This window comes from Scomber japonicus, chromosome 6, assembly GCF_027409825.1.
Source record: "Scomber japonicus isolate fScoJap1 chromosome 6, fScoJap1.pri, whole genome shotgun sequence".
NCBI classification, from domain to species: domain Eukaryota; kingdom Metazoa; phylum Chordata; class Actinopteri; order Scombriformes; family Scombridae; genus Scomber; species Scomber japonicus.
In genome coordinates, this window is record NC_070583.1 from 27,096,881 (window position 1) to 27,123,869 (window position 26,989).

General features: G+C 39.3%; 2 protein-coding genes across 2 annotated transcripts; both read left to right on the forward strand.

Moving 5' to 3' along the window:
- The first annotated feature begins 1,387 nt into the window (after nt 1–1,387).
- On the forward strand, nt 1,388–10,561 carry rtn2a (reticulon 2a). Its single transcript, XM_053320541.1, has 7 exons — nt 1,388–1,444; nt 4,406–4,613; nt 5,321–5,459; nt 8,870–8,939; nt 9,032–9,078; nt 9,176–9,234; nt 10,048–10,561. The coding sequence occupies exons 1-7, from the start codon at nt 1,432–1,434 to the stop codon at nt 10,121–10,123; spliced, it is 612 nt and encodes a 203-aa protein (XP_053176516.1). The 5' UTR covers nt 1,388–1,431; the 3' UTR covers nt 10,124–10,561.
- A 2,806-nt stretch (nt 10,562–13,367) lies between these two features.
- On the forward strand, nt 13,368–20,577 carry rhoub (ras homolog family member Ub). Its single transcript, XM_053320539.1, has 3 exons — nt 13,368–13,790; nt 15,802–15,860; nt 18,368–20,577. Exons 1-3 carry the CDS (start codon nt 13,574–13,576, stop codon nt 18,821–18,823), a joined length of 732 nt encoding a protein of 243 aa, XP_053176514.1. The 5' UTR covers nt 13,368–13,573; the 3' UTR covers nt 18,824–20,577.
- The last annotated feature ends 6,412 nt before the right edge of the window (nt 20,578–26,989 follow it).

The window sequence follows — 26,989 nt, forward strand, 5'->3', positions numbered from 1 at the left end:
TTAAGTGGACTGTTGGTCAGGGTAGAGCTCAGTCTTATTTTAGTGGATGTTAAGGGGGCAGCAGACCCTCAGACTCATGATGAATGTGTGGTCAGGTTGATGACAGAGTTTAGGGTGTCCCGAATAAATAGCACACATGCATCTATTGGAGCATCACATTTCTTCTGCTTTTATTACTTGTTTTAGGGACAGTGTGTCAAACCTCAACACTTTTTTTAGCAGTTGAAATGTGTCTCCAGCACAAAGACAGTAGACTGTCAGGTGGAAGATGCCTGCTCAGATTTAATCTCTTTTAGTTATTGCTTGATTAGGCATTTTCTGGTTTAAATTGTAATTTTGCTAATTTTAGATTATTCTATTTACAAAATGGAAGTAAAGACTATCACACTCAACCAAAAACAAAAAGAGGGGCTGGGGTGTGTGCAACCAAAGTCAAAGTTCAAAGCACAAAAAAGGGCACCCAAATCAGTCAGATTGTTCCTTTTGTTTAGCTTTCTCCATCAAACTTGAGCACACTGGAAACTAAATAAAATGAACAATCTGATGGATTTAGGTGGGCAAACCCTTTTTTGTACTTTGAGATTATTTTATTTCAGTAACTTGTAAAGCTGTTTGGGTTTAGACAACATTTAATAATTGAGAACTTTGAAAAATGTATTCTTTAAGGTAAGATATTTGGGTATCGTTGCTAAAAGCTGTTAATGTAACTGAATTTGTTACATGCGCAGTATTATCCATGAATATATTATAACAGCAATTTACAAACTCAAGTAAGTCTTATGCAAATCTGGAGATAAAGGGGACCACTACTTGTTGTTAGCCTGGTTTCATACCTCTACATCACTACCAGCATCTCCATTTTTGAAATGAAACTCTGTTTGATTAAACAGCTATTGATTTGTTGTCAGGAATACAGGCCTCTATTTTAACATTTGTACAATAAAATACGATTTATTTTGATAGCTAAATAGATATTCACTCTCATTAATGCAAACATTTTAATCACTCATCTCTTTAGAGAGGTTTGACTTCATGACATAACAGAAAATAACCCCTGGTTATCGTGTTTCAGGTGCCAGATGACACATGAACACAACACTGTAGTGTGCTATACTATATAAGTTTATCTGAGTTCATGCAGGAATACCATTAATTCTGATTCAGACTGGATTTTTGCTTTATGGTGGAGGTTCAGTGATTTTCAGAAGTATTTTGAGATTGTTGTGAATCATCTCTTTATGTGTGAACCTCTTTGAGTCTTGAAGTGGGGGTGGGCGGCACTGCGGACAAGATTATTTTGGGCTGTCAGAGCTTTGGACTGCTGAGCGAGCAGGGGGGTGGCCAAAAACAGCTCAGAGGGGTGAGGGGGAGCACAGCGGGACAGAGAGAGGGACAGAGGGTGTGAGGGGAAACATTGAAGCGGGAACCAAAATGGCCAGCAAAGGTGAGAACTTGGACTTAAAGTGAAAATAGGATAATTTGAGACAGAAGTGAACACTTACCTAGATGATGTGTGGATATTTAGTAGTCAACTACTGATTTCATTTACCAGCAGGGAAGCAATGAACTCAACTGTGACGGGGTAGAAATCTCTTGTAGTCTCTAGCATTGGACTGTTTTGAGTTGTGACTTTGTAATAATAGAGAAAAGGCCTGTCTGTCAGGGGACTGAAGATGGGAATTGAGTGGATTTTTCACGTCTCTTTGATAAGTTCACAAGCAGAGTCTCCAGAGACAGCTGCCTCCGTCAGCTAGAGATGTGTTTGGCTTTCAACTCAGATGTACAGTAGCCGGGCGTTCTCCTCATTCTAACTATCAGTTGCCATAATTTAAAGTAGCACCAGCCATTCAAATGAGTATCATGAACTGCACTGTTGTGGTATGCTGTTAGCAGCGTGTCGTTGTGTGTCATAACTTGGCCGGCTGGGTTCTCTCTCACATTTTAATGTTTCCTCCTTAGGCTGAAGAGCTGGCATAAGCAGGGGCATTTCAGACTGTAGTACTCTGAGATTTCTTAGACATGTAATTGAGCTGACCTGTACTGGGTCAAATGAAATGGAAATTACTTCAGGGTTAGAGGACAAAGATTGTGATTAAGCCATATGTTCTAAAGTGTTGTATTTAGTTTATTAATTAGTTGGCTGGATGGGTACATGATTGCTTGACTGGTTTATTGATTGATTGATGTGTAATGTGTACACTAAGATTCATTCTGCTTCTTTGATTACATTATTATGGTATAGAGAAGGCCATAACTCAACAGTGGTGGATAATGGATGCAGTTGAGTAATAATTTCCTCTAATCAAGATGCAATTATTGTTTATTTCTACCTAAGTAATTTATTGCTGAGTGTCTGCAGTTACTACGATACAGCTGCACATGAAGGACACTTTAAGTAGCTTAAGGTCAGTACAACACACTAAATTATTGCTGGCAATAGGAGGAAACAAGAATTGAAAAGTTTAAAGTCCCCCCTAGGGACACCTAAAGGCTGCAGTGTTTATTACACCCAACAAAAAGTGCTGTAGAAACAACAGCACACTGCAGACATTTTACCTCCCCATTGAATTTTTAAAAAATGTATGTTTTTCTGCCACAAGTTGTGGATAATACCAGATGATAATGCAAATGTGTAAAGAAATAGTGTAACATTTTAGGAATTATGCTTATACTCTTTCTTGCAGATAATTAGTAGATATAATATTCATATTTTTGTCAGATTAAAGAAACAAGATACAACATGTTAGTTAGTGACCTTTAGGTGTGCTGGTGGATAGATTAGGTTACTTTTAAAGGTTTAGAAATGTATCACATCTGTATTGACTCCAAGGCTTTTTAGTGGATACTCAAGCTATCTGTGATGATGCATGATGGTATGTAAAAATGTAGATATAATAGATGTCTCATTTGTTGTGTCTACATACTGTAGCTGCTCGACTCCAGTATAAAGAAACTTCAAGTTGAACAGAGGTTAAATGCAGGGCATAGTGTCATCCATGAATATGTCCTGTTAGTTGATGCTGTCAGCTCTACAGTGTTGGTTTCATATATTGTTACTATGTCCTAAAACTGAAGTAGTCACTGTTTCTGGCTCCATGTGCTGCGTAACCATGTCTCAGAGTGATGGCAGTACAAACAAACACATTGGATAGGTGTGTTCCAGGGGCATCATGGGTATTAATTGTGAGTTGATGTTTATAAATAACCCACCTGCTGTCAGTGCACTCTATTCAAAGAGGCTTCCCTTTATTCTAATGCTGAGGCTTAGCATTTCACTGAATGACAAGCAACAAGACCTACGCACCACACAACACACCCTGTAATTTCACAATGAAGAAACACTGCTCTACCTGAGGACTTTGTGCTATAGTTTGGTCATCGATTAAAAAAAAAAAATTAAAGCTAGCTGAAAGAAAAATATCTTCTACTATATATTTTAGCAAAGCATCACTAGACGCCTCAGTCTCCACGGCTGCTGTTGCTGGGTGACGAGAGGGAAACCAACAGGGTGTGGAAAAGGGGCTGTTGACGGCCTGACGTCTGTCAGCAGGTGCTGTGAAAGGCTGTATTTAAATTCTCTTCGACCGCTTGCTTCCTTCTATCATCTGGGGGCTAAATTTAGCCCGAGCGGGAGCCTGACATGTCCTCGTAGCGGCTGTGTGTGTTCTCATAGCTTGAGGCTGGAAATCCCTCTCTGCCTCTCTCCCTCTACCACTTCTCTGGCCTCACTTCCTTTATTATTTCCGTGTCAGAACCACTGTCTCTTCCTGCCACTTTTCCTCTCTTCCGCTTCTCCCACCCAAAATTAAAAGCAAAAAGGCTGAGTGATGATGATGCTGCTCTGTTTCCGGGAAGGATGCAGCAACTCACAACTTCCTTTGCTTTTGGCTGTGTACAGCTCCTGCTTGAAATTGGGAAGCAACTTGTTTATAACTTTTACACACATCTGACTTGATCACTTCTGATATTATTTGGTCTCTCTAAGTTTTATTATTGATACAGTATGTAAATCATGTCAGGCTATCGTCTCTAGACTGGTTCCAGGCCTCTGACCCACTGCCCTGTCTAAACTGTTAACAGCTACCTGTACACTTTCCTTCCTGCTTTGAATTGTAATTTCAATTTTTCTATCTATTGTAATTACCTACTTCATGTCACACTTTTCACACAATTTCTTCTTCTCTTACACAAACGTGTAACGTGAAGACAAATTTGTGCATATTATCAACTTCATACATGTACAGAGATGAGAGAAAATAAAAGACAGGAGACTGGAGGTTAATAATGGATAGGTCCAGTTTGTGGTGAGTGCTGAGTTCAGTTAGAAGCTCAGCTAAATACAAACACACAGGCATTATACTCTATTTCCGCACCCTTTTCTCACTCCACCCACTTTGTCTTCCAGTGATGGACCTGATCTACTGGAAGGACACGGAGAGAACAGGCATGGTGCTAACAGGGTTAGTCGTGGGCCTGCTGTCCCTGTTCCAGCTCAGCATCATCACTGTGGTCTCCACAGTCTCCCTGGCTGTCATGTGCTTCACCATCTCAGTGCGCATCTACTACCAAGTCCTCTACATCCTCAGCTGGGGCGATGGAGAACACCCCTTCAAGTAAGTTCACACAGTTTTCTTCCCTCCTTTTCATTCTTTTCTTTTTCTACTTATTCTAAAAAGAACAAAAAGAGTAAACAAACAAACTGCAGAACAAAGAGAGCTTGATTCACTCCATTACTTTTGTTTATGCAGATTTTCTGCAGATTTTCAAGATCAGTTTTTGTTTTACATCTATTTATAAATATGCAGTAGCTACATTTTAATTATTAATTGGTGAAATATTTATTGTTATTAACCTAACTGGGGTTATACAGAGATTCAGGCAGTTAAATCTTTGAAATCTTTCTTTAAGTCTTTGTTATGCTGTGTCAGTGTATGTGTGCTTAAATGCAAATATGTGTCTGAATGCAGTTTTTTCATCTTTAATAAATATACAATCTAAGTAAAAGCTCTTCATTATTGCTCAATCATATCCCCTACTATGCCCTTATATCCCCTACTAACAAGTGGATGGCTTCCGGACTGACAGGAGTTGATTTATATTTGGGCTGGGAGGATTACAGTCAAGGATCCGTGAATCAGTGTCTCATTAAACATCATTTTCTGTTACACAGTATAGGATGGATGACTAAGAGGAGAGTTTAATAAATAAGTACTAGGTAGAGAGGCAAAAGTAACAAATGTTTCTGTCCATTGTCATTACTTTATCTCTGGTTTTCTTTTTCTGCCTCTAAATATCCTTTTGTTGTCTCACTGTCTCTCAGGTCATACTTGGACTTGGACATCAGTTTGAGTGGAGAGCATGCTGACCACCACATGCAGAAAACCATGATTATGATTCTGTCTGCCATCGACAGTCTGAAGAACCTCTTTTTTGTTGGAAACGTCTTTGAATCTTTCAAGGTGAGCAATGCTGACTAATGGTCTGTCATAGGCTACTTTTGGGGACACATTTCAGACTTCAGACCAGTTGATTGGGGACAGTTTGTCCAATTGGGGACAAAAGCCATGTCACGAATTGTGAAAAAGCATTTTTTGGGTCAGTGGTTAAGGGATAGGATTAGGTTAGGGGGAATGAATGTAAGTCTATGTAATGTCCCCAAAAGTGACCATGATCTTGTGTGTCTGTGTGTGTGTGTGTGTGTGTGTGTGTGTGTGTGTGTGTGTGTGTGTGTGTGCTATGCAGTCTCGTCTCTTAATGATATGTCCTCAAGGATTTGCATCACCCTGCCCAGAACCTCTCTCCCCCCTCCTCAACCCCGGCATCAGCCTTTCTTCACATTCTTTCATTGTCCTCTATCATCTTCCTCTCTCTATCATCCCAGTTCCCTCCATCACTGGAAATGACAGCATTGCTTCGCCAACCGTCTCTCTAATTATGCTAGCTCAGAGCTGAATACTCAGCTCCTCAATAAGGGCAATATCACTGATGGAGACTGTCAGCTCCAATGACATATTTTTAGTAATCATGTCAAACAGTCCTTTTAAAGGAAAAACCTTGAATTAGTTTAAATTGCTTCTAGCAGAATAAAAAGTTTATGTGTATCGGGCCTCTGGGTACGCCTCTCTTGCTGGCAGGACCAAAACATTATGTTAATATTCATCAAGAATAAATAAATATGTTATTACCATATGCCATCACCCATGAAGTATGTCGCTACAGTCTGCATGCTGCTTACATTTCTTTTCTTTGTATTGACAGCATTGATTGCACAGTGTTTAAACAACTTTGGATTAATGTTATTTATCTGGGAGCTAATCACATACTGTTGTTGTAGGAGTCTATGATGACACATTGATGCAATGAATTTCTTTTTTTTTTTTAAAGATTCTGTTGGCATAGACGCCTTTATTTATCAGTAGACCGATAGGAAACATGGGAGAGAGAGGGGGGTGTGACATGCAGCAAAGGACCTCTGATCGGGATTCGAACCGGGGTCGGCTGCGTATATGGCATGCGCTCTAACCACTCAACCACCTCCACACCTGCAATGAATTTCTTGATAAATATGAGATCAGACATTAATGATAGGATTATTTGTTTGATCTTTGGCTCTTGGTGTCAACATTTTTAGGTAGACAAACCCAAAAACGTCTACCTAATGAATGCACTGCAAAGATTCTGAGCATGATATACAGTATAGTATGCATATTTGTAGTACAACTAATTAACTATTACAGAATAATAATAATTTCAAGCACATTCCAGGAGTATTAAACTTAGCTGTATGTTATAATATTGTGTGTTTGTCTCACCACCAAAAAATGTGAAATTGACCATCCAGCCAAATTTGTGTATAAAATTAGATTTAAAAATGATGGAAAAATAAGCAGAGTTCTCTGCTCTGAAATGTTGGAAGTGTCTCTGCTGAATGCGCTGAAAACATGGCCCTACTGTACAGCCTCTTAACAACACTCATTCCAAACGCCTGTATAAAAATATAAAATTTAAAATAGACCTTGTTTAAAGGGGTCAGATGAACAGCACGGATTATATTTTAAAAATAAAATAACATTAGGAGACACTGTTTAATTCAAATTAAACATTTTTAGGTAAGCATGGATTGGTTTCAGTAAAAAGGTAACTTAAGTGACTAGTTAACAAGCTATCCATCACCAACCATCGTTCTGTTAAATTGTCTTTTTTAAATGGAGTTTGGTGCACTTTATGGTCCTCACCTCTCTGCTGAAAAGTCTTTAGTGACTTAATTGTGGCTGTCACCCTTGGAGCAATTACCTGGTACATTGTGCTTTTCAGTGAAGTGTTGCCCATCAAAAGCTCTCCCTCTGGCTGGGGATGTCACAGCCGCACAGTTAGTGCTGAAGCCAAAGGCGCTGGCGGCTCCAAGTGTTTCAGTGGGGTTTAAAATAACTCTTTGAGTATTAACGTTGACCGAAAATGGGCCCATTCACCAGTTAGAGTGGATTATCTGACGTGAATCCCAGTGGTCTCAGATGAAAGTTTGTTAAACTATCCGCTGTAAAAATAGTAACTATGAGTACATGCACTCTAGTGTTTATATGGTGGGGGAGGGGTGATGCCAGCCTCTACGTCATAGAGCAACCATTTAATGCTCGCCCAAAAAATCTTGAATACAGAAATGGTGAAAAATTGTTTAACGCTGTATCTCCACAAGTTACATAGTTAACAGTCTTTCAACATTTTCAGCTGTTTTAACATATATAAAGTGGTTAAAAAGAAGTCTCTAATTTTCCTTTACACAAACTTTAAACTGCCTCTTTGTGTGTTTGTTTTTCTTGTTACTCTTTCCCTCGCTTTTAAAAGACATCGTTACTGTCTGAACTGCTTGCATAGCACTGGCACCTTTTCGTAGTTTTGTATTTTTATGCAGCTAAATTTACTTCCTCTTGTAGGATGGTAACGATCTGATGTGAACTTATACATAACATAAATATGTAGCCGCCATCTTATCATCAATAGAAACGGTCTCATCACCTTCATGGAAAAAGTCAGGACCAGTATCAAATTTCTAACCAGTATAGTGTGCTTTCATTGGTATGTTATATCTGGTGTAATTTTAACGGTGTGATCTATTTAAATGGAACAAAGTTTGCAATGAAAAAGTTCATGTAACTTTCTGAACATTTCTAAAATCTTACAGGAAAACTTGTAAGATATTCCATGAAAACATAAAACTAAAATAAATGTGACATGATTTTTATTTTTGACTTCATTTGAAGGAAGTAATAGATGATTGGAGACACTTGTGTTTAAATCAGGATTAAATGGAAATTATTATTTAAAAAATTCCATTATGATGCACCTCTAATATAATTACGGCATTTCAGTAATTAGATTGTGGAGACATAGACTTAACACATTTACAGTTAATAGGGAGTCCGTGTGAGCTAACTGAGCCCCTAAATCCCAGGACCTCCCATTCTCAACCCTGACCTGGCCGGTATGTGACATGACACACAGGAGGCTGAACGTAGAGACACCCGGGGATCAGCTGGAGTCACTTGCCATCTGAGGCAGGGGTGTCCCATATTAGGGCAACATTGGATCCCATACACAGCGACTGTGACACTGTGAGATATAAGAGAAAGCACCCTAACCCATATTAGCATTCATGTATTACGAGGTCCTTACTTTCTTCATCTACAGTGCAGAACATACTCCAGTGCTCTTTTATTTAAGCAACAGTGAAGCATAATTTACTGCTTTCTAACATAATTAAGACTACATGAAGCATTGCTGGAGGGGTTTTTTGACATGTGCACAAATCATTGAGGGAAGTTAAACTGACTCTCTGCAGCTGTTCCTCTGTTTCTTTTTCTCTTGCTCTTAGCTCCTGGTTCTGATGTACCTTGTGACGTATCTGGGAGACCTGTGCAATGGCCTTACTCTGCTCATTATCAGTAAGCTATTACAGCTGGAAATATGCAATCCATTGACATACTGTATGATTGTTATTTTAACTACTCTCATTTTCTTCTTTTGCCTTTGCCAGGTGTGATCGCTGTCTTTTCTCTGCCACTTTTCTACAGACAACGTCAGGTAACACTTTTTAATTGCTTTTGTTGATTCTTTAATCAGTCACTTTCACTTTCATATTCACAAACATATTTTTTGGGGTATTTCAATTGTATCACAGGAGCAGGTAGACGGTTTCATTGCAAAAATCCAGGCCAAAATCAACAACGTCAAGGACATGTGAGTATGGTGCCATCTTCTGGCACAATGGTGCCATCAACAGAGGTTCACTGCTGTTTGTCTACAGTTAGGCAGAAACCACGGTTAGGCCGTACAGTACACATTTCATTGTAGTGAGAGCATTTTTTTAAACTTGACCTAACTGTATAAAATTACCTATTGAGAATCACAGCCTCATTAAACTTTATACCCACAAACTAGAGACATCAGCATTAAGAGGATGTATTGCTTTTCTAGGTATAATGTCAATAAGAAGCTTTCTGAGTAATTTTCAGGACAGAAGTGCTCACCATATATCCACCAAAAAATCTCCAAATTTCAAAGGTGTTTGATACAAAATCACAGAATGAATATTTCTATAGTGTTCCTCAAGGTCTTGGGGGAAGAGGAGCCACCCTGTAGCTGACAAAAACACAAATACATGTCTGTTGGTTTTATACAATTTTCATATAAAAAAAACCAAGTAGACTAAGCAGGATTACACACGATGACAGTGAAGTATGAACATACATTCACGTAATAAAATTGTTACAATAATTAAATTTGGTTATCTACAACAGTAGTTCCAAACCTTTTTCTTTAAGGGACCCCTGTTTAACGGCAGAGTATGACTGAATCAGCATTTGTTCAATTAGTTCTGTGTTTCTTTTAATTATGTATTTTCGTAGTGCAATGGTGCCTGATCTGATTATATTTTTAGGGAGGAACCATTTAGCATTATATGACTATTCATATTTATTTTTACTGTATCAGATATGCAAGTTTATTGACTGACACAAGTACTTACCACATCCTCTGTTTTGTCTCCTGCAGTCTGCAAAGACTCGCCCAGGGCGGTGGCCCTCCTCCAGACCCAACCCCTGGTGGCGCCAAACCCAAATCCCAGTAAACACTCATGGATAAGAACTTAAAGAGAAGTTACAGGCTGTCACTCAGATGTCTTACCCAGCAGTCTGCGCTCAGAGCTCCAGAGACTGGGGAAGAGATGGGACGTTAAACTTAAACAGACGACGATGATGGGGATTACGCATGGTACTTAATACGCTAACTGTATCTAAGTTATGGGGTTAAGAGGTGGGGGGTTAATTCTTAATAAACGGTGAAATCAAGGTGTATGAATGCAGGATGAGACTGTTGCTGCTCACATCAGAGATGGAAATATTTAATGACACATCTCATGATGTGTGACCACCTTTGTTCACATTTTTAATATCTAAAAATGACTTAAGAAGTGTTAGTTGAAAGCTGTAGTCCAAATGAGGTACTAAGACCAGAAATGGGAAGTTCCCACACTGACAGCTACACACCTGAGAAAAGGGAATTTAGTTGTAAAAAAAAACAAAACAAAAAACAGGGGTCATCATTATTCATGGCAGCATACAATTGGAAATTAGGATGCATGTGTCTATGCGACTGCACATGTACATTTCTGAATGCATATTCATTCTCATGACTGTTTTATCTGTGTGTGTGTGCAAGTATGAGATGAGTGCGCGCGTGTGTGTGTGTGTGTGTGTGTGTGTGTGCGTCTAATTCCTGACATACAGCTTTGCGGAAATGAAACTGTTAACGACAAGCAATTAAAGTCACATTTCTTCTTTATTTTCCAAACTTTCTGTTTCTTTTCGCACAGGCATTCACTTTCACTCACATGATTATTCATTTGACTTTTTTTCTTTTTGTCCACGTTTTTCATGTCACTTCACCACACTGCACGCACCACTGTCTGCCACAAGTTGGCCCTCATTCATTGACATAAAGGGAAAGCTGAAACGTAATATTCAGAGAGATAAATGGAATTTTAACAATTTACTTGAGGTACAAGGGATGTATGATTTAAAAAAAAAACAAGTGCTAAAAATTCAAATAGACAGCTCTTAACATGTTTATCTAAAGCCTCGGAGGAAACGTGAGGAAATGTGGGAATGAAATACAGCAGGTGCCTTTCTATATGCAGGTTATAGTGCATGATCTGATTCACAGTACTTACTGCTGACAACAGCTTACAGCGATTTCTCCCCCCATAACAAGCCACTTCTCATATTTACCTGACCATTGCCTTCCTGAGAATGAGGTTTTGTACGTGGTTATAATACTTGTGTGATAAATGGATACATGTGTACAATGACATGGTATCTTACACATCTACTTACAGAATTGTAAGTAGATCAGTTTTAGGAAAAATAAAGTTATTCAGGACACTCTGCAGCAAGTCCATATTTCCCTTAAGCAGTTGCTTTTAAGCTTGCACCAAAATGTGTCTGTTCCTATGCCTTATTAATGCATAATTTATCTGTGTCCTGCACTGAAAGCCTTGTTATGTTAACAGACATGATCCTTGAAACCCAAAAAATATGGCCCTTTAGCCTTAGACACCCCCTGCTGCTCAGTATTGGACCGACTGTAGTTGTACACACTGGCCTCTTATAGTAGTATACCAATACAAATTAATTTTTCAAACAGGATGTTAGAGATAGTGATGAAATTAGAGGCACTAGTCAGTGATTCTCTATTTCTGTCCACACAGCTTGGCATATACAAAGGGTTCATTCACTGACGTCTGTCCTGTCAAATTATATTTAGACAAAACTGCAGTCAAACTCATTATTTAGTCTTGCTTGGTCTTGCCCACAACTTTATTATGTTTTTCTATGTGCTGTGAGGATGAAACAAAAGAAAGGAAGAAATGACTTCCAAACAGGAAAGCAGTTCTTTTAAAATATGTCAGAATGGGTCATTACATACATTATAGTAGTATGCTGATTATTTTGTATTCCTGAAAATAATTAGAGTTTTAATCTTGGAAAAATAAATACACTGAAAAGCTAAAACATAAGCGTAGTGTGACTTTTTCCTGACAGACACAACTCACAATGTGACTCAAATCTCTGATACTTGCCTATGACAGTAATAAGAAGCATGTTTTATTTTTGCAATAACATAAAATAGCTTGGACTGAAATATTTATCAGATGCTATAAACGGGGCTCACCTTTAGAGGAATTATATTATACATTGGCCCCTATAGTGAATTTTCAGTTTGTGCCACAATAGATGGAGCCTATAAGGCTTCAGATAAATTGCTGTCAGACCAGAAACTGTTCCTACACTAGCCACGCGGGTATCATATTTAATTAGAGCTGCAATGGTAAGTCAATTTATAAATTAGTCTGTTGGTAGAAAATTAAGTGGCAACTATTTTCAAGCAAAAATACAATTTCTTAGTTTTCTTCGTTAATCTGAATACCTTCAGGTTTTGGTAAATCAAAACTAGCAATTTGAAGATGTAATCTTGGCTTTTAGAATTGCACAGGTATGTCTTACTATTTTCTTACTTTTATAGTCCAGTTAGAGAAATATAATCAGCAGATTAATTGATCGGCTGAGCCTGAGGTTATTGATGTTTCTGGAACTTTGTCTGTTTCTGGGTCTTGGTTTTCTTATCTACTTTTGATTTGGCCTGTATGGACACATTTCATTTAAAGTCAAGATGTTTCAAATGCTTTTACATATGAAACTTGTTCAATTGTGGCTTTTGGAGCTATATGGTGATCATGATATACGCACTGCCTGCCCAACAAGTAATTCATGGGTTTGTTTTCTTTTCGCTGTTACTTCCAACCACAAGGAGGCGACAAATGCCAAGACATTATTTCCATCCCTTTTTTAAAATGTTTAAACTTGATCAGCTCAGCCACTGCACAGTATGAGAAACTACCAACCACAAGAACAGTTATTTAGATATTAGTATGTTACTTTAACAAATATCACTGTCTTTTCATATTGTACATTCTCCAGTAACTACAGTTTGTGACCAGTGGCTGTTTAAGGCTCAGCTTGCACTGTTAAAGTTAAAGTAGGTCAAGGGGTCTGAGTGGGTTTGAAATTTCATTTATGTGTCATGTTCAAAATGGACATCAAGGTTGTCCTTTTCTTACAAGAGGGGACAGGTCTGGATGTGCAGATTAAATCATCTTCAATAGACAACATATTATTTTTCAAAAAGGATAAACATTTGATTTGACATCCCCAACCTGTGTCTGCTTGGCTCTCCACTGTTGGGAGGCGAAGTGGGTGGGTTTAGTCAAATCAATCCGGAGATATAATACCTTGGACCCGCCTTCGCATTGTAAACTGCAGAGAGGCTTCTAGTCGTGATGGTAATCTGCCACAGTTGGTTTGGCAGCGCACAGGACAGGAGAGGAGGTTTTACGCACAAATCCAACTCTCGATCATAAGCATTTGGCAGACTTGTCTAAGAGAGGAAAAGCCTGTTCTCATGGTGGGTCCTTCATCTGACCGTCGAGGAGAGCGCTGGAAGTAAAGTGCTGGTTGATTGAATGTCACCTCCAGTCACCATGGATTACGGACGGACTATGGCCCCCCCGGTGCCCCCTCACAACCCGAGTCCGGCCCGGCCAGGGCAACCGCAGGAACGGCTGCTGAAGTGCGTCCTGCTCGGCGACGGAGCAGTGGGCAAAACCAGTCTGGTGGTCAGCTACACAACGAATGGCTACCCAACCAAATACGTCCCTACTGCATTTGATGACTTTTCAGGTAAGCAAAGTGAAGATAATGCCTATTTAGACTCTTTAAACAATTTGCATTACGCACAAATAATCAACGGTAATTGTTTGATAAAAGAAACAGCATTTCTGATTTATGCAGGTTTATTTTCCAATAAGCCCTGTCAGTTTTGCAAGGATCAGATAGTGAGTCTGAATTGCATAGCTGCACAGGTCCAGTGTATTGAGATTGAAGCCTAAATTGGGGTGAATTCTGGTGAATTAAACTTTAATGACATTAAACAAAGCTCCGATGAGCCCATATAATCCTCTTTATTTCCAATTTAATTCAATTTGTCCTTACCTGCCTGACAGCCTTACTTAATTTCCCTGAACTCTTCTTCAACTTCATACGTGTTGAAAGCACCCACCCATTCTGCCAGTTCTCCCATTATTCCACTGTTATGGTAGATGTGTTTGTGTTTCCTATTATCTGTCTTCCATCAGTGTTAATGTACATGAGTTATTGTTCCTGATGTAGCCAGGTTTCCATTTGGCATGGTTCCACTTTCCAGACTGTCTCACTAGTCCCAGCAAGATTTGTTTACTGAAAAATAAGAGTAGAGAACAAAATCCTTAAAAGGTGGCTCTTTAAACTGATCAGTCTTAACATGAAAGGAAACAGCTGTGACCTTTACTACTTTATGATCACATCCTCAGAGTGATCCAACCAGACAGTCCAATTGTAGCTTTTCTTTTTGAACCTTCAAACTTCACTTTGTTAGATGTCCTGTCTATAAATGCAAACGTATGAGTATGTCAACTTCTTTATGGTTATTTTGTATTAAGGAGTGAATACTTGATGTTGCACCCTGCAAACTGACTTACTTACTAACCTTAAGCATTATTGTCAACAATCTTTTTTTTCTCTCTCTCTGGCATTAAGCTGATGAGCAGTAAAACTAACAACTTGGCTAACATAAATCTCATAAAACTATCTTGGAACACACACCACCTTCAGAGGAGCTCTGGCTCAACCCTCCCGTACGGAGCAGAGAGTGTCTCTGGTTCACGGGTTTTGGATTGCACAACTCTTTCTATTGTTGTCAGCCTTGACCCCTCGAGCCCTCTCAATCTATACTGGAATGGGCACATCTGTTGCAGTGGCTCTGAGGCAGAGATTGTCTTTCGTCCAGCCTGACAGAGAGTAATTGTGCAGTTGGGGCCCTAGCTGGTGATGTCATATCTCGGTGCCCGGAATCAGAGAGTACTCTTGAAAGCTGACTTCTGAGTAGTTACGCAAAACCACAGGTGGCAGAAACAGAGAGAAGCGGAGGGAGGGGAGGGTGGGGGGTGGAGGGGGTGCAGAAAATCAAAGAAGTATTATATGTCAGGGATTAGGAAATAATTACACAATGGCAGCTCTCTCTCTCTCACACACTTTCTTCCTCTCGCTCTTTTCTCCTCTCTTTTGTCAAAGCTGGGTGCTATGATGCCTGTCCTACTACATGAGTAGTTCCAGCAAACTCTTTGATCAGGTGGTATGACCAACCAACACACTCCAGGCATATTGTAAATGTTTCCATGTGCCTGCTGCTCTGCATTGTGCTCACTCTTCTGAAAAGAATAAATGGCCCTGTAATGAAACTTGCTGTAAGATGACTCATCCACTTTTCCACCAATCTGGAAATGAGGCCTATTGGAAGAGAACCCGCTTTGTTTTTACCCCCACTATTAGACAACGTTGGAATGGCCTCTGTCAAAACACAGCGTAGAACAAAGCTCACCGAGTGGTCCGAGCAACAGTAAAGTGTTATGGTCTCAACAGTAACTGGCAGAGTGGGTGGGCGAGACAGAGCACGCCGTCTGTGAGCTGGAAGGACAGAGCAGGGGGTCTTTGTGTTTTCAACTGGCAGGCTTTTGTTTATTCCACAGTATATTCTTGTGTGTGCGTGTGTGTGTGTGCATGCGTGCGTGTGTGTGTGGCATACAGTTTTAAAGTTTGAAGTTCATGTGAACAGCTGTGACTTATTTTCTCTGTCTATCTGTTTCTGTGTCTGCAGCTGTGGTTCAGGTGGATGGAAACCCAGTTAGACTACAGTTATGTGACACTGCAGGACAGGTGAGTTTTGTACACACACTGATGTACACACACATCACATGCACCCTGTGGATCACAATGCATGTCTTTGTTACACATAAATGTCATAATTTAGCAATGCTACTGTAGCAGCATGGCTTTACAAGGGCAGTGCCCAGACTGAAATATCTCAACATCTGTTGGATGGACTGACATGAATCTTCCTCTGAGGATGAATCTTACTGACTTTAGACTCTTGATATGCTAGCTTTTCATGTAGTGCCACCATGAGGTTAACATTTTTTATTTTTAGTGACATGTCTCAACATCTATTGGATGGGTTGCCATGAAAATCTTGTGCAAACATTCATGTTCCCTTCAAGGTGAAACCCTTAATTGTTCATCTTGTGCAATCATCAAGTCAAAATGATACTTTGGTTTATGACCAAATACATAAAAAATAACAACATTCCCATCAGACTCAGCTGTAATTTGTTATAACTGTTGATTGACAAATTTTAGCATGCTAAAATGCTCAACTAAGATGGTGAACATGTTTAATGTTATACCTGCTGAAACCTTAACATGATATTATGTTAACATCAAGCCACCACTGCAGTTACATACAGCCACAAAGAGCCACTTGTTACATTACAGTTGTGAATTGTTCAAGTTACATGAACACGACCGAGATGACACCTCGAGCTGTCAAACCTTATTTTAATGGCTATTTTTTAAGGTAACAGTCAATTTCATTTATTCACCTGTCCATGGTATCACCCCTCTACTTGCCTGTGAGGAAACTTCAGTAAGACCAGATAATACATTAGAGATATGTCAGATTGATTTCCATCGGCCATGATCCCACATTACTTCTCAACATCAACAAACTTGATCTTTTGTTATAGTTCTGATCGAGAGACCACTAGAATCAAAAAGAAAAAAAAACTGTGTTTAATAGATTAAATAAATATTTAATTAATTGGCAACAAAAACGGATTATTAGCAGCAGACATGTTGTTTTTGTAGTGCACTCAAGTTGGCCTTTGTTTTTCCTCAGGGCTTCATTTAGGCCTCTCCCTATTATTTCAGGTAGCTCACCAGTGTAGAAATATTAGAATTCCTTGTCTCTACTGTCAGTCTTCATTTGAAGTACAAGTAATGCTGCTCCATAGAAAAGAGAGAGCACTGAAGGAGAGGGAGAAGCCAGTGGGTTAGATCAGAGGTGAAATGATGTAAAAGCATGAAAAAAAGATTTGTTTTCTCTGTCTGTGTGTGTTAAGGACATGGTGGTACAAGAAGCTTGCCAGGGAAGGTTTTTGACTCATTATTATGTTGGTAGGGAGATCTTGGGGGGGAATAGGCTGTGAAACATTTTTTTCTCTGGGGCATGGGTGGTTATTTCATAATCCAGCTCAACAGAATCCTGCCCTGGGAGCAGCATATTTGACATTCACAAACACTCCAAGGGCACTGCCAGTTCTCCGCAGAATCAAAGACAATTTGGCTATGAAGTGGGTTGAGGCATTTGAACAAGCCCCTAATACACGTAAAACCTCACAGCATGTTGCAAGCTGCACACAGTGCTACGGCTATACGCACGTATAACACACACACAGACAAGCTTGGGCAAATATGGACAGATAAAAGTCAGCAAACACTTTACTGTACTGATGCAATTTCATAAGAAGGAGCTTGTGCCAGAAATGGGTTGGGGTGTGCCAAAAAAAAGAGATGACAGAGAGAGGGGGGAGAAAGCCGAGAGAGAAGACAGAAAAGGTCCGGAGAAAAATGATAACAGCTGCTGCCAAAGCTGATAAACAAAGTTGCTCCTTAGTCAGAGATGTTGATATGCCTGTATATTCTGCAGATGGACCTACGTCATCAGATAGCAAAGCAAAGCCAAAGCTTGTGTGGGAAACGCACTAGTTGATTAAACGTCCACTGCATTTGCTGAGCCTTGAACCCACATGTTCACATGTATAAATTACTGATTGCTTTTGCAGATTTTGGCTGCATTTCAAAATCAAAAGATGCCGCTTAAGAGTGATGTTTAGGTAAAGAGAGATTATGTATGCTGGAAAGCAGAGGGTTAAAGCATAGAAGGAGAGGTTTGTGTCAAGTGTCTGCCAACTTTAATCTGTGTACTCAAGGACGTGGGAGGCCCTTGTTAGTTAAAGCTGTGTGCCTCCATAGTGTTAATTTAGGAGATTTACTGTAGCTGATATAAGTGAGCGGGCAGGGCTCATGTATACATTAGCACAATATAAACACTATTTAGACAGTGTGTTATTGAACAGCTTATTGGCACAGTTCCCTTCCCTGTGTTGCTATGATGTTTGAATGTGTTGATCAGTGAAGGGCTTCCTGAAAGTGCATCTGTGTGTGGTCAGTCTGGGTGAAATAATGTATCACAAAGTAAAGCTTTAGAGCTAAATACAAAATGTTTCCTTAATTTTTTTTATTAAATTGTGAAGTAGGAATACAGGAGAATTTGCCTTTGACAACACAAAACCACATTGCTCAGTATCGGTTTCTGTCTCCAACAGGATGAGTTTGACAAACTCCGCCACTTTTGCTACAGTCGGACCGATGCCCTGCTGCTCTGCTTCAGTGTGGTCAGCCCAGCTTCCTTTCAAAACGTCTGGGAGAAGTGGGTCCCAGAAATCCGCCGTCGTTGCCCTCTCACGCCCGTCCTCCTCGTTGGCACACAGTGTGACTTGCGACAGGACGTCAAGGTGCTGATTGAGCTGGCGAGGCGGCGGGAGAGGCCAGTGCTAGAGGAAGACGCCAGAGCTCTGGCAGACAAAATCGGGGCAGTGACATATGTCGAGTGCTCGGCACTCACACAAAAGAATCTGAAGGAGGTGTTCGATGCAGCTATTGCTGTGGGGCTGCGGCAGTCTGACAGGAGAGTCCGGCGGGAGAGGAAGGTCCGCAGCACAGCTGATAAGATGAAGATGCTCTCAAAGTCCTGGTGGAAAAAGTATGTGTGCGTCCAGTAGGGAATGAGGAGACAGTTTTCCTGTGACTGATGATAAAACTGGAACTTGTTCAGGGGGACTGAGTTGGACGTAAGGACTTGTTTTCATGCTCACATGGAGGACCCCACACGTGTCCCAAAATGACTTTAATGGAGCAACAGTTCAACAGAGGCAGAGCGTGTCTACCGAGCTGTAGTGGTTACAGGTTTGGCAGAAAAACATCTCTTGCTGATTTCTTGATGCCTGAAAGACTGAGAGCGTAACCACTGTCTGCTCCTCAGAGCCAGTTTGAACTGTTAATATGACTTTGACCAGCATTCAACCAAAACTTATGGAGCTAATAAAATTTTATGGCACATGGAACTGCATATCAAACTGGACATGTCCAAAGGAAATATGAGCTGACTCAGAGGGGAGGTGTTCAGACAGTGATGTTATGTACTAAAAGTATACTCCTCCTCCTTTTTGTCTGATTTGGTACTGTTCTTTAACAAACTATATCATTTTGTTTTCTACACTGTAATTCATCTCCCACCACCACTGAAATCAAAGCATTAAGTCTATATAAACTGATCAGCTTAAATCCTCAAATCAAAGATGCAATTATTCCACTGTTGAAAATCAAAGCCAGTCCTGCACCTTGTTTTTTTAAATCAGAGAAATCTACAACTCCAATGACAAAAGAGTAAAATCTGCATCTGATCAGATTTATTATAACTTGTCTCTTGGATTACAATCAAATGTATATGAGTATAATTTTTTATGAAAATCTATGAGTCTTTGAGGGAATGTACAGCTGGTTAGAGCGATACATGTTGTACTTCTTCTAGTTGGGATTTCTGTACACCAGCCTGTGTCTGTGCCACATTTTGAAATGTTGATACAGCTGTCTCATTGTTAGTCGAGTCACACAGTAAGAGGTCTTCAAGCTCCTCACCAATACACACCTACTGGATTGATGCCACAAAACATTAATCAAATAATAAAATGCCTATGCAGGATATTAAACTAAATATGTCTGCTGTAGGTTTTGGTAAGCTTAGAAGTTTCAGTTGTTCACTTTGACTGAAACCTTAAATGTTTTTCAGAACGTTTCGTCATTATTACAAGGTTGCAGCAATAAGTTGGGTGGTGCCACTGTACATTGCACTTATCGCACAGTCCAAATACATCACTGCCATGCAATGGCCTTTGGACCAGTGGTGTGAAAACTTAAGAACTGGGTACATAATGAGTGTGTACCTCCTTAATTTTCTTTTAAAACAAGATGTCAAAGCAGGTAAAGCATCATCAAAGTTGGACGTTAATCAGTACCTGCAATACACCACTGGGTCTTTCTTCATTGTCATTATAGTGAGGTCCTTAAACAGATAATTATCAGTTTTTGTTGGTCAGTATATTGGAGCTCGCTCCTCTTCTGAAATTATGCAGTAAATGAGGTGAAACCACCAAAGAGACTGATTCTATGTTTGCTTCTTATTTTTCAGAAGCCTGTCATTCAGCTCTGTCTATTTATCAGTTCCTTCTGGGCCAATAACTGATCGTCAGCAATACAGAGCAGACGTATGAAATATTGTATTGTCATTATGTATGTTACATAGCACACATTTATGATGTTTGTAATGTCATCAAGATAAATCTGTGTACATATATAATTGACTCAGTCATGTACAGTGCCTGAATGGTACTTAATGGTATGAGTGTTTCAGTTGGTGTCTGAGCAGTTTGCTGAGCTGTATGAGGAACAAAATAAAAATGTGAAATATTTAACCGGTTTTCAGTGTTGAGTCTTCCATAAAGATATCTTATCACACTGAAGAGGTAATGATGAGATGATAAAAAAAGTGGAAGAGTGCTTGTTGCATTCCTTGTCTCTGAGGTCAAAGGTTATTAACATATGTTTGATGACGAATCTCATATGCTTTGTATGTATAAGAAAAAGAGACCAGGGGACTTTGGTGTAAAGTCCATGGTACGAATTCCTACTTTTGTAACCAAATGTAGGAATTTATTGTCAAATGTGTACCTGCTGCCTTACAAAACTTTAACATGCCTAAAGCAGAGAAACACATCAAATTTTGTTCATAAAGATGCACTATTAGCAGACTGAGGGGGAATTATGAAAACACCCTGATATATGTGCATATTCAAACAACCAAATCATTAACTATTTACAATATAGTGTGTGTAATGTTACGATTGGCATTTCGCAGTGTTATCTGCCTATTATACATTATAGCCTATTTAGAGGACTCATCTTCCTAAAAATAAGAATTAGAACTACCATCTGAACTGTGAGGACAAAAAAATTAAAAGTACTGGACAAGAGTAATGACCAGAATAGTGTCCAAAATAGTTTTTGCCATGTGATTCACTTCATAGTCCTCTATATAGTGTTCTCTATACAGTGAATAGTGAGTTGTTAATAGGATAACAATTTCAGTCACTTTCTAAAATTGACTACAGACAACATTTTTAGAAAGTTGCTACACTTTGTAAATCAGACTTCAAAGATTTAGCTCACAGGTTTTGTCAGCACCAAGGCTTCTAACTATGCAGGATCAGATGATTATAATTGCCCAAAATAGGCTTTTCCTCCTATTCATAGCTACGTGTCTACACCACAGTATACAACAATGGGCAGAGAATGACAGTTAGCTAGGTACCTTATACTTGTTTAGAAGTGCTAATGATAGGTTAGGCAGCTAAAAGAGAGTTTGTGTTGTCTGGCAGACTGGAGATGATTATGTTGTCCAGCCTCAGACTGGGTGAAACTACAGTAGGAGTGGTGCCAAGTAGCCTAATTATGATTGTCAGGTTGCCTCCACTTTCCACCAATATTTTAGCGAGAAACCCCATTGTTGTGTCTTAGCAAAAGGCAGCCATCTTGTGAAACGTGCTGTATACTGTGCCTGCCATATCTCTGATCTGTTCATGATTTAGCTGTGTGGTTTGGGTGTTTTGACGGTAATACCCACCTGTCTACTGGAAATATAGGTTATAGTCTGTGGTAGGAACCTTCAGCTGTCAATCATGAAACCAACAGACAGGAGACATAATTGGCGGGGCTGCAACACCTCTCAAATGTCATGAGATCATTTGACTGTGTAGGTATGTGGAAGGGTCTTTCCACTAATTTAGACTGCTCTCCTTAATACAAATACCAAAACTGTCCTCTAAGGTTAAGCAAACATACAGTATGTGGGAGTATCTGTGCAACCATATGTAAACGTAAAACATGTCAATGAGTAAAGATTACCAAAAAACCCCAAAGACTGACAAAATATTATCATTGAGTGGTGATCTGACTGTATGTATTGGAGTCATTTCACGGTCACAGACCCATTCAAGTGTAACCAAAATGGTGTTCACTTTGGCAGATTTAGTATCTGTCATTAATTTATGAGGTCATGAGTCCAAGTCCTCAAGAACAACTCCACCCACTTAAGAAATAAATAGCCACCAATTAAACTCTGTAAAATGTAATAAGAGTATTTAAAAAAAGATTCACAGTATTTGTTATTTAAATGGTTCAAATGTGCATGTGCATTTTTATCTCCCTACATTATGGCCCATCAGTCTGCTTTACCATTTGTACTTATGGTGGAGAACACTAAATGCATTTTATTCTGGGTTGTTTAGTTTTTTCCTGAAAAAGGGTCAAATCTTAAAGGATTATGTTGACAATTTTATTCTGTCATTGCTGAGAATTGTATCAATCTTCTCATCTAACTCTCAGCAAGAAAGTGAATAAGCATATAATCCAAAATGTTGAACTACTCTTTCAATTCCCAGAGATACAGGTGTGACCTCAGTGACACCAGAGGCAGCTATCATCCTATGTGATGACTAGTTGTAGATATCACTTTTAATTGAATATTGTGTCAGGAGATATTGGTATTACATGTGTGGTCGAGTCTACAGTAACCTGGTTTAACAGTAAAACGTCAGATGGTTTTTGAACCTCTCCCTCCTATAAACCCACTTCCTTACATAACCTCTGAGAATCGTTTAGGTAATAACTGAACTCTGACTCCACATGAAAGAGCAGCTTTGTAATCAGTTTTGATGTCTTAAAGTTGGTGAAGTATTTCTCCGACACCCCTTAGATAATTGCCAGCATAATGACCGGAGCTCAGCCCACAGGGCGGGATTATGGCGGGACATTAACTACGTGGGTCAGGTTGGTGCGGTGGGAAGATATCCAACCAGTAGACTGTGGTCCACTTTGTACATTGTCTTTAGGATTAACTGTTGCCCAAGCTCTTGTAATGCGATGCAATATGTCTGGGGCTCTGATTAAAAGACGCCCACATATAGACTTAAGCAGCGATTGAGTACAGGTCATTATTCTTGACAGAAATCAGCTTTTGAATTATGTTGAAGACCCCAGCCTCTCTTTTATAACCCTCCTGGAACAAGTCTTTTTACTTCAGTGACTTGTTCTCACATTCTCATATGTTCACGCCGAGTGATTATGACACATCAGGTTTACTGAGAGGTGAGAATGGTGTTAAGGTTAGAGGGTTTAAAATGAATTAAGTCGCTTTCACATATACACACACACACACACACACACACAAAAAAACTATAGGCAATTCTGTCGGTCGTATTCAATTTCATTTTAAAGTTTGATCTCGGACCTGTTTTGCATCAGTCAGTACTCGTGAAGAACACCAGAGAGGTGTTGAGGTTTTCAGTCAGACACTCTTTTCCCCTCTGTGTGAAATTTGGAGCATGTGGTAATAAGATAGAGAAGATAAGATAATATAGATAAGATAAGATAATAGAGAGATAACCTGTCCATTTGGGTGGAAGGGGAAGTAGTGATCAGCTATAGTACAATGTTCCTTGCTCCACTATTTACCCCAAATCCACAACCATGAGTATTATAACCACATTTCAGTGTAGTCCCCAAAGGTTTGATTCTTGGACCTGTGTCATTTACCCTGTACTGTATTCCTCTATCGGTCGAATCCAACAAAATATACACAGACGACAAGCTCATGTTTCATGTTTTTATAATAATATAGTTAACCAGAGTGCTCTTTTGTCTTTTTTGTGAAGTAAAATACAACCAAAAAAGACAAAACCATGTCAAACAACATAAAGAGGAATGTGGTCTCAGAGAAACTGGATATTACTTAATTGACTTAAGGATCTTTCTTCTGTAAGAAAAAAAACCCTTTTAAAACCAACTTCTGACAAGTGGAATACTGAGTAAATATACAGTATGTTTCAGAGTAATTCTGTATTATGTTTTCAGCGCAGCAATGAATTTTGTCCTGACATTTGGTTGGCTGTATGCGCTGCAGGTGTCTCTCTTTCTTTACACACACACACACACACACACACACACACACACACACACACACACACACACACAGAACTTTGCAGCACTATGTTCCCATTCTCATTCACTCCCAGTTCAAAGTAGGTATATGTTGAAAAATCTCTTAACACATAGAAGACATAAGTTATGTTTTCACTCTTTAATACAACTGAATATGGGTCACTGGTGGTCTTCATGTAGTTTTCAGTACCTGTGTTGTACTGCAACAGTTGTGGGGAATACAGAGTTCCTCTACTATTGAAGACAGGACAGATGTGAACAACAGTAAATTGAAGGTTGTTAATATCAAGTGAGTAAAGTCTGTTAGGAAAAAAGTAGAAGTGTACAGAGATTACTTTGCAGGGATTAGTTTGGTTTTATCCCTAAAAGAGCAGCTGATTTATGGATTTATGAAAGAATATTTAATCAGAATCAAAGCTCTCTCCTTCCCTCTGAGGACTAAAGCTACTAACCTGCTGTTAGCTAACACTGTGATAGCAGGAGTGGCCAGTCTGGCATGCTACAGTATGGCGTTGCTAGCAGGATTATGTTTTAATAAGCTTATATAAACACCCCCCACAGTGCGGTCTCATTATGGGAAGCTAATTGAGTCGCTCTGTGCTGGGGTCAGCAGGGCCTCTTTGAACAGCTCAGTGTTTTGCTATAAAGAGGCCCATCTCTGCCTCAAGAACATCTGTCCTGTGGTTTGTGGAACATGTGTCTTTCCTTCAGGCAAACAGTTTAGATGTCCACATCTTTGCACTTGCACTTGCAAATGTGACTGTATAGGTGCTTCAACTGTAGCCTTGAGGTTCATTCTCATCGTTACTATAAAAGTTACTATAAACTGTGATAACTGGTATTTTCTTATTGAAGTAATTTTGCCAGACATAGTTCTTAAACCTGACATGCCAGATGGTTTGTCACACAGCATAGTATGAAAGGTTGTCCATGCAAGCTGATGTTGCGATCTCATGAATCCAGCTGCCTTGCAAGGTAAATAGTTCTTTGTCTATGTTTGTGAGTGTTCTCATACCATTCTCCTATTACCATCAAACACCTTTAGACTGTGCAACAACAATGACAGTGCAAATGTATTGCATGTCAGATTGTATACTTATTCCTAGTGCTATGATGTAAATAGAAAAAAAGCATATGAAAGTAGAGACTCAGCACATCATCCATCAGCACTGTGTATAAATGCAATAAAGTCTCACAAACTACTTTTTAGTTTTCTATCATTTTAGTTTTTGTGGGCCATCATCATATTACATAACACTTTATTTAAATAAACTGCACTTACAAAATGACCCATGATAATTCCAATTAGTTTGGTCAGGATGTGGGTGTAACAGCAGTCACATTGGGGGGATTTGGTCTTACATTTCTGACAGTCAGAATTTTGCAGCAGGCTGTCTTTGGTCATTAAAACTCCACATTGGCAATCGATGCACATCTCATAGTGCAATCCAGGACCAATGTTTTGAATTTCCAGCCAAAGATTCTCTCAAGGTTGTCAACTTTCATCTTAGATATCCCAAAATCACACAAAGAGTGCAACATATCCTGTAGCTTTGCTTGTGTTTTGTTTGATATGGTTTTATGTTTTTATGTTAAATGTATTATGTTTATCCATGCTTGTGGTATGGCTTGTGGTCGGTGAACCATTTTGGTCCAGACTGATATTTTTTTTAAATACTTTGGATGAACTGCCATTTTGTAGTCTCTTAATGGTAGCTCTAGCCCCACAATCAGGTAGACGTTTGGCTTTGAATCAAATATCTTGACTTTATGAAATTGTTGAAATTCAGAAATAACATTCATGCCCACCTTAGCATAAATTATAACGTTGGTGATCCTTTGACTTTTCATTTAGCACAATCATCAGGTTGATATTTTAATTTGTCCGACACTTTGGTCTATGACTTAATCCTGACACTCCCATCAGCCTCAGCTGTGCTCTTTGTTTCCTGCTAAATTTGCACCTGGTAGACACGTTAAACATTAATGTTTGCATTTAGTTCAGAGCAACAACAAAAAAGAAAGAAAGAAAGAAAAAGTGATTGCTCCAGGTTATGAATGTAGAGCATTACTGTGAACAACATTGCAATTGTGGTTCATTGCTTCATTCACTCACAACTGCATAGGTGTGCTTATAGGTAAACAAAGAGAAAGGTTGTGTAATGTCACTTTGTTGTCAGTTGAGCATGCACCTGAAAAGATAACAAGATACAGAAGTGGCTCCATATCTGTTCCTTATCTCCTGCTCTGCCACACAATAGAAACTCCTTGCCATTGAGGATTTAAATTAATCATTGACTTATGTCAGAGTTTCACACATTGTCTGTAAGGTTTGGTGGTAAACACTTTGGATTCATATTCTCTGATGTTTAGAAATTAACCAGATACTCTGTGCTTCTTGATAAGGAGAACATCTGCTGTTTACAGAGCTTCTCAAGTTGCCTTTTACTGTTCTTGGTTTCGGAGTAGAGTGCCAAATTGTATCTGGGGCATGAAAAGTACTCCTTCCCTGACTCCAGTAAGTGATATTGCTGACTAAACTGGAGCACAGGAGAAAAGACGTTAGGGTCTAATTCAATAAGGTTTTGATTTCCAAGAGAAACCACCTTTTAAAAGTTTTTTTTGTCTTTCCTCAGTGGCTATTCCCTGGTTTGAATCCAACTGTATGTCTGATGTCACTAACTGGGATTATGATTGGCTCACAGCTGCAGCCCACTTGGCTGATGTTATCTGATTGGCCTCCAGAGACATTACATTGTTCTCTAGAAATGGCTCATATAGTGACCTCATTTACTCAGGGACATATGTGAATATTTTCCTCTCCTTTCTTCCTT

Excerpts from the sequence above, each read along its gene's own strand:
- rtn2a (XM_053320541.1), top strand. Across the intron at positions 4,614-5,320 it reads GATGGAGAACACCCCTTCAA|GTCATACTTGGACTTGGACA; the intron begins GTAAGTTCACAC and ends ACTGTCTCTCAG. Across the intron at positions 9,235-10,047 it reads ATCAACAACGTCAAGGACAT|TCTGCAAAGACTCGCCCAGG; the intron begins GTGAGTATGGTG and ends TGTCTCCTGCAG.
- rhoub (XM_053320539.1), top strand. The coding sequence starts at position 13,574 with ATGTCACCTCCAGTCACCATGGATTACGGACGGACTATGGCCCCCCCG. Across the intron at positions 13,791-15,801 it reads TGCATTTGATGACTTTTCAG|CTGTGGTTCAGGTGGATGGA; the intron begins GTAAGCAAAGTG and ends CTGTGTCTGCAG. Across the intron at positions 15,861-18,367 it reads TATGTGACACTGCAGGACAG|GATGAGTTTGACAAACTCCG; the intron begins GTGAGTTTTGTA and ends TGTCTCCAACAG.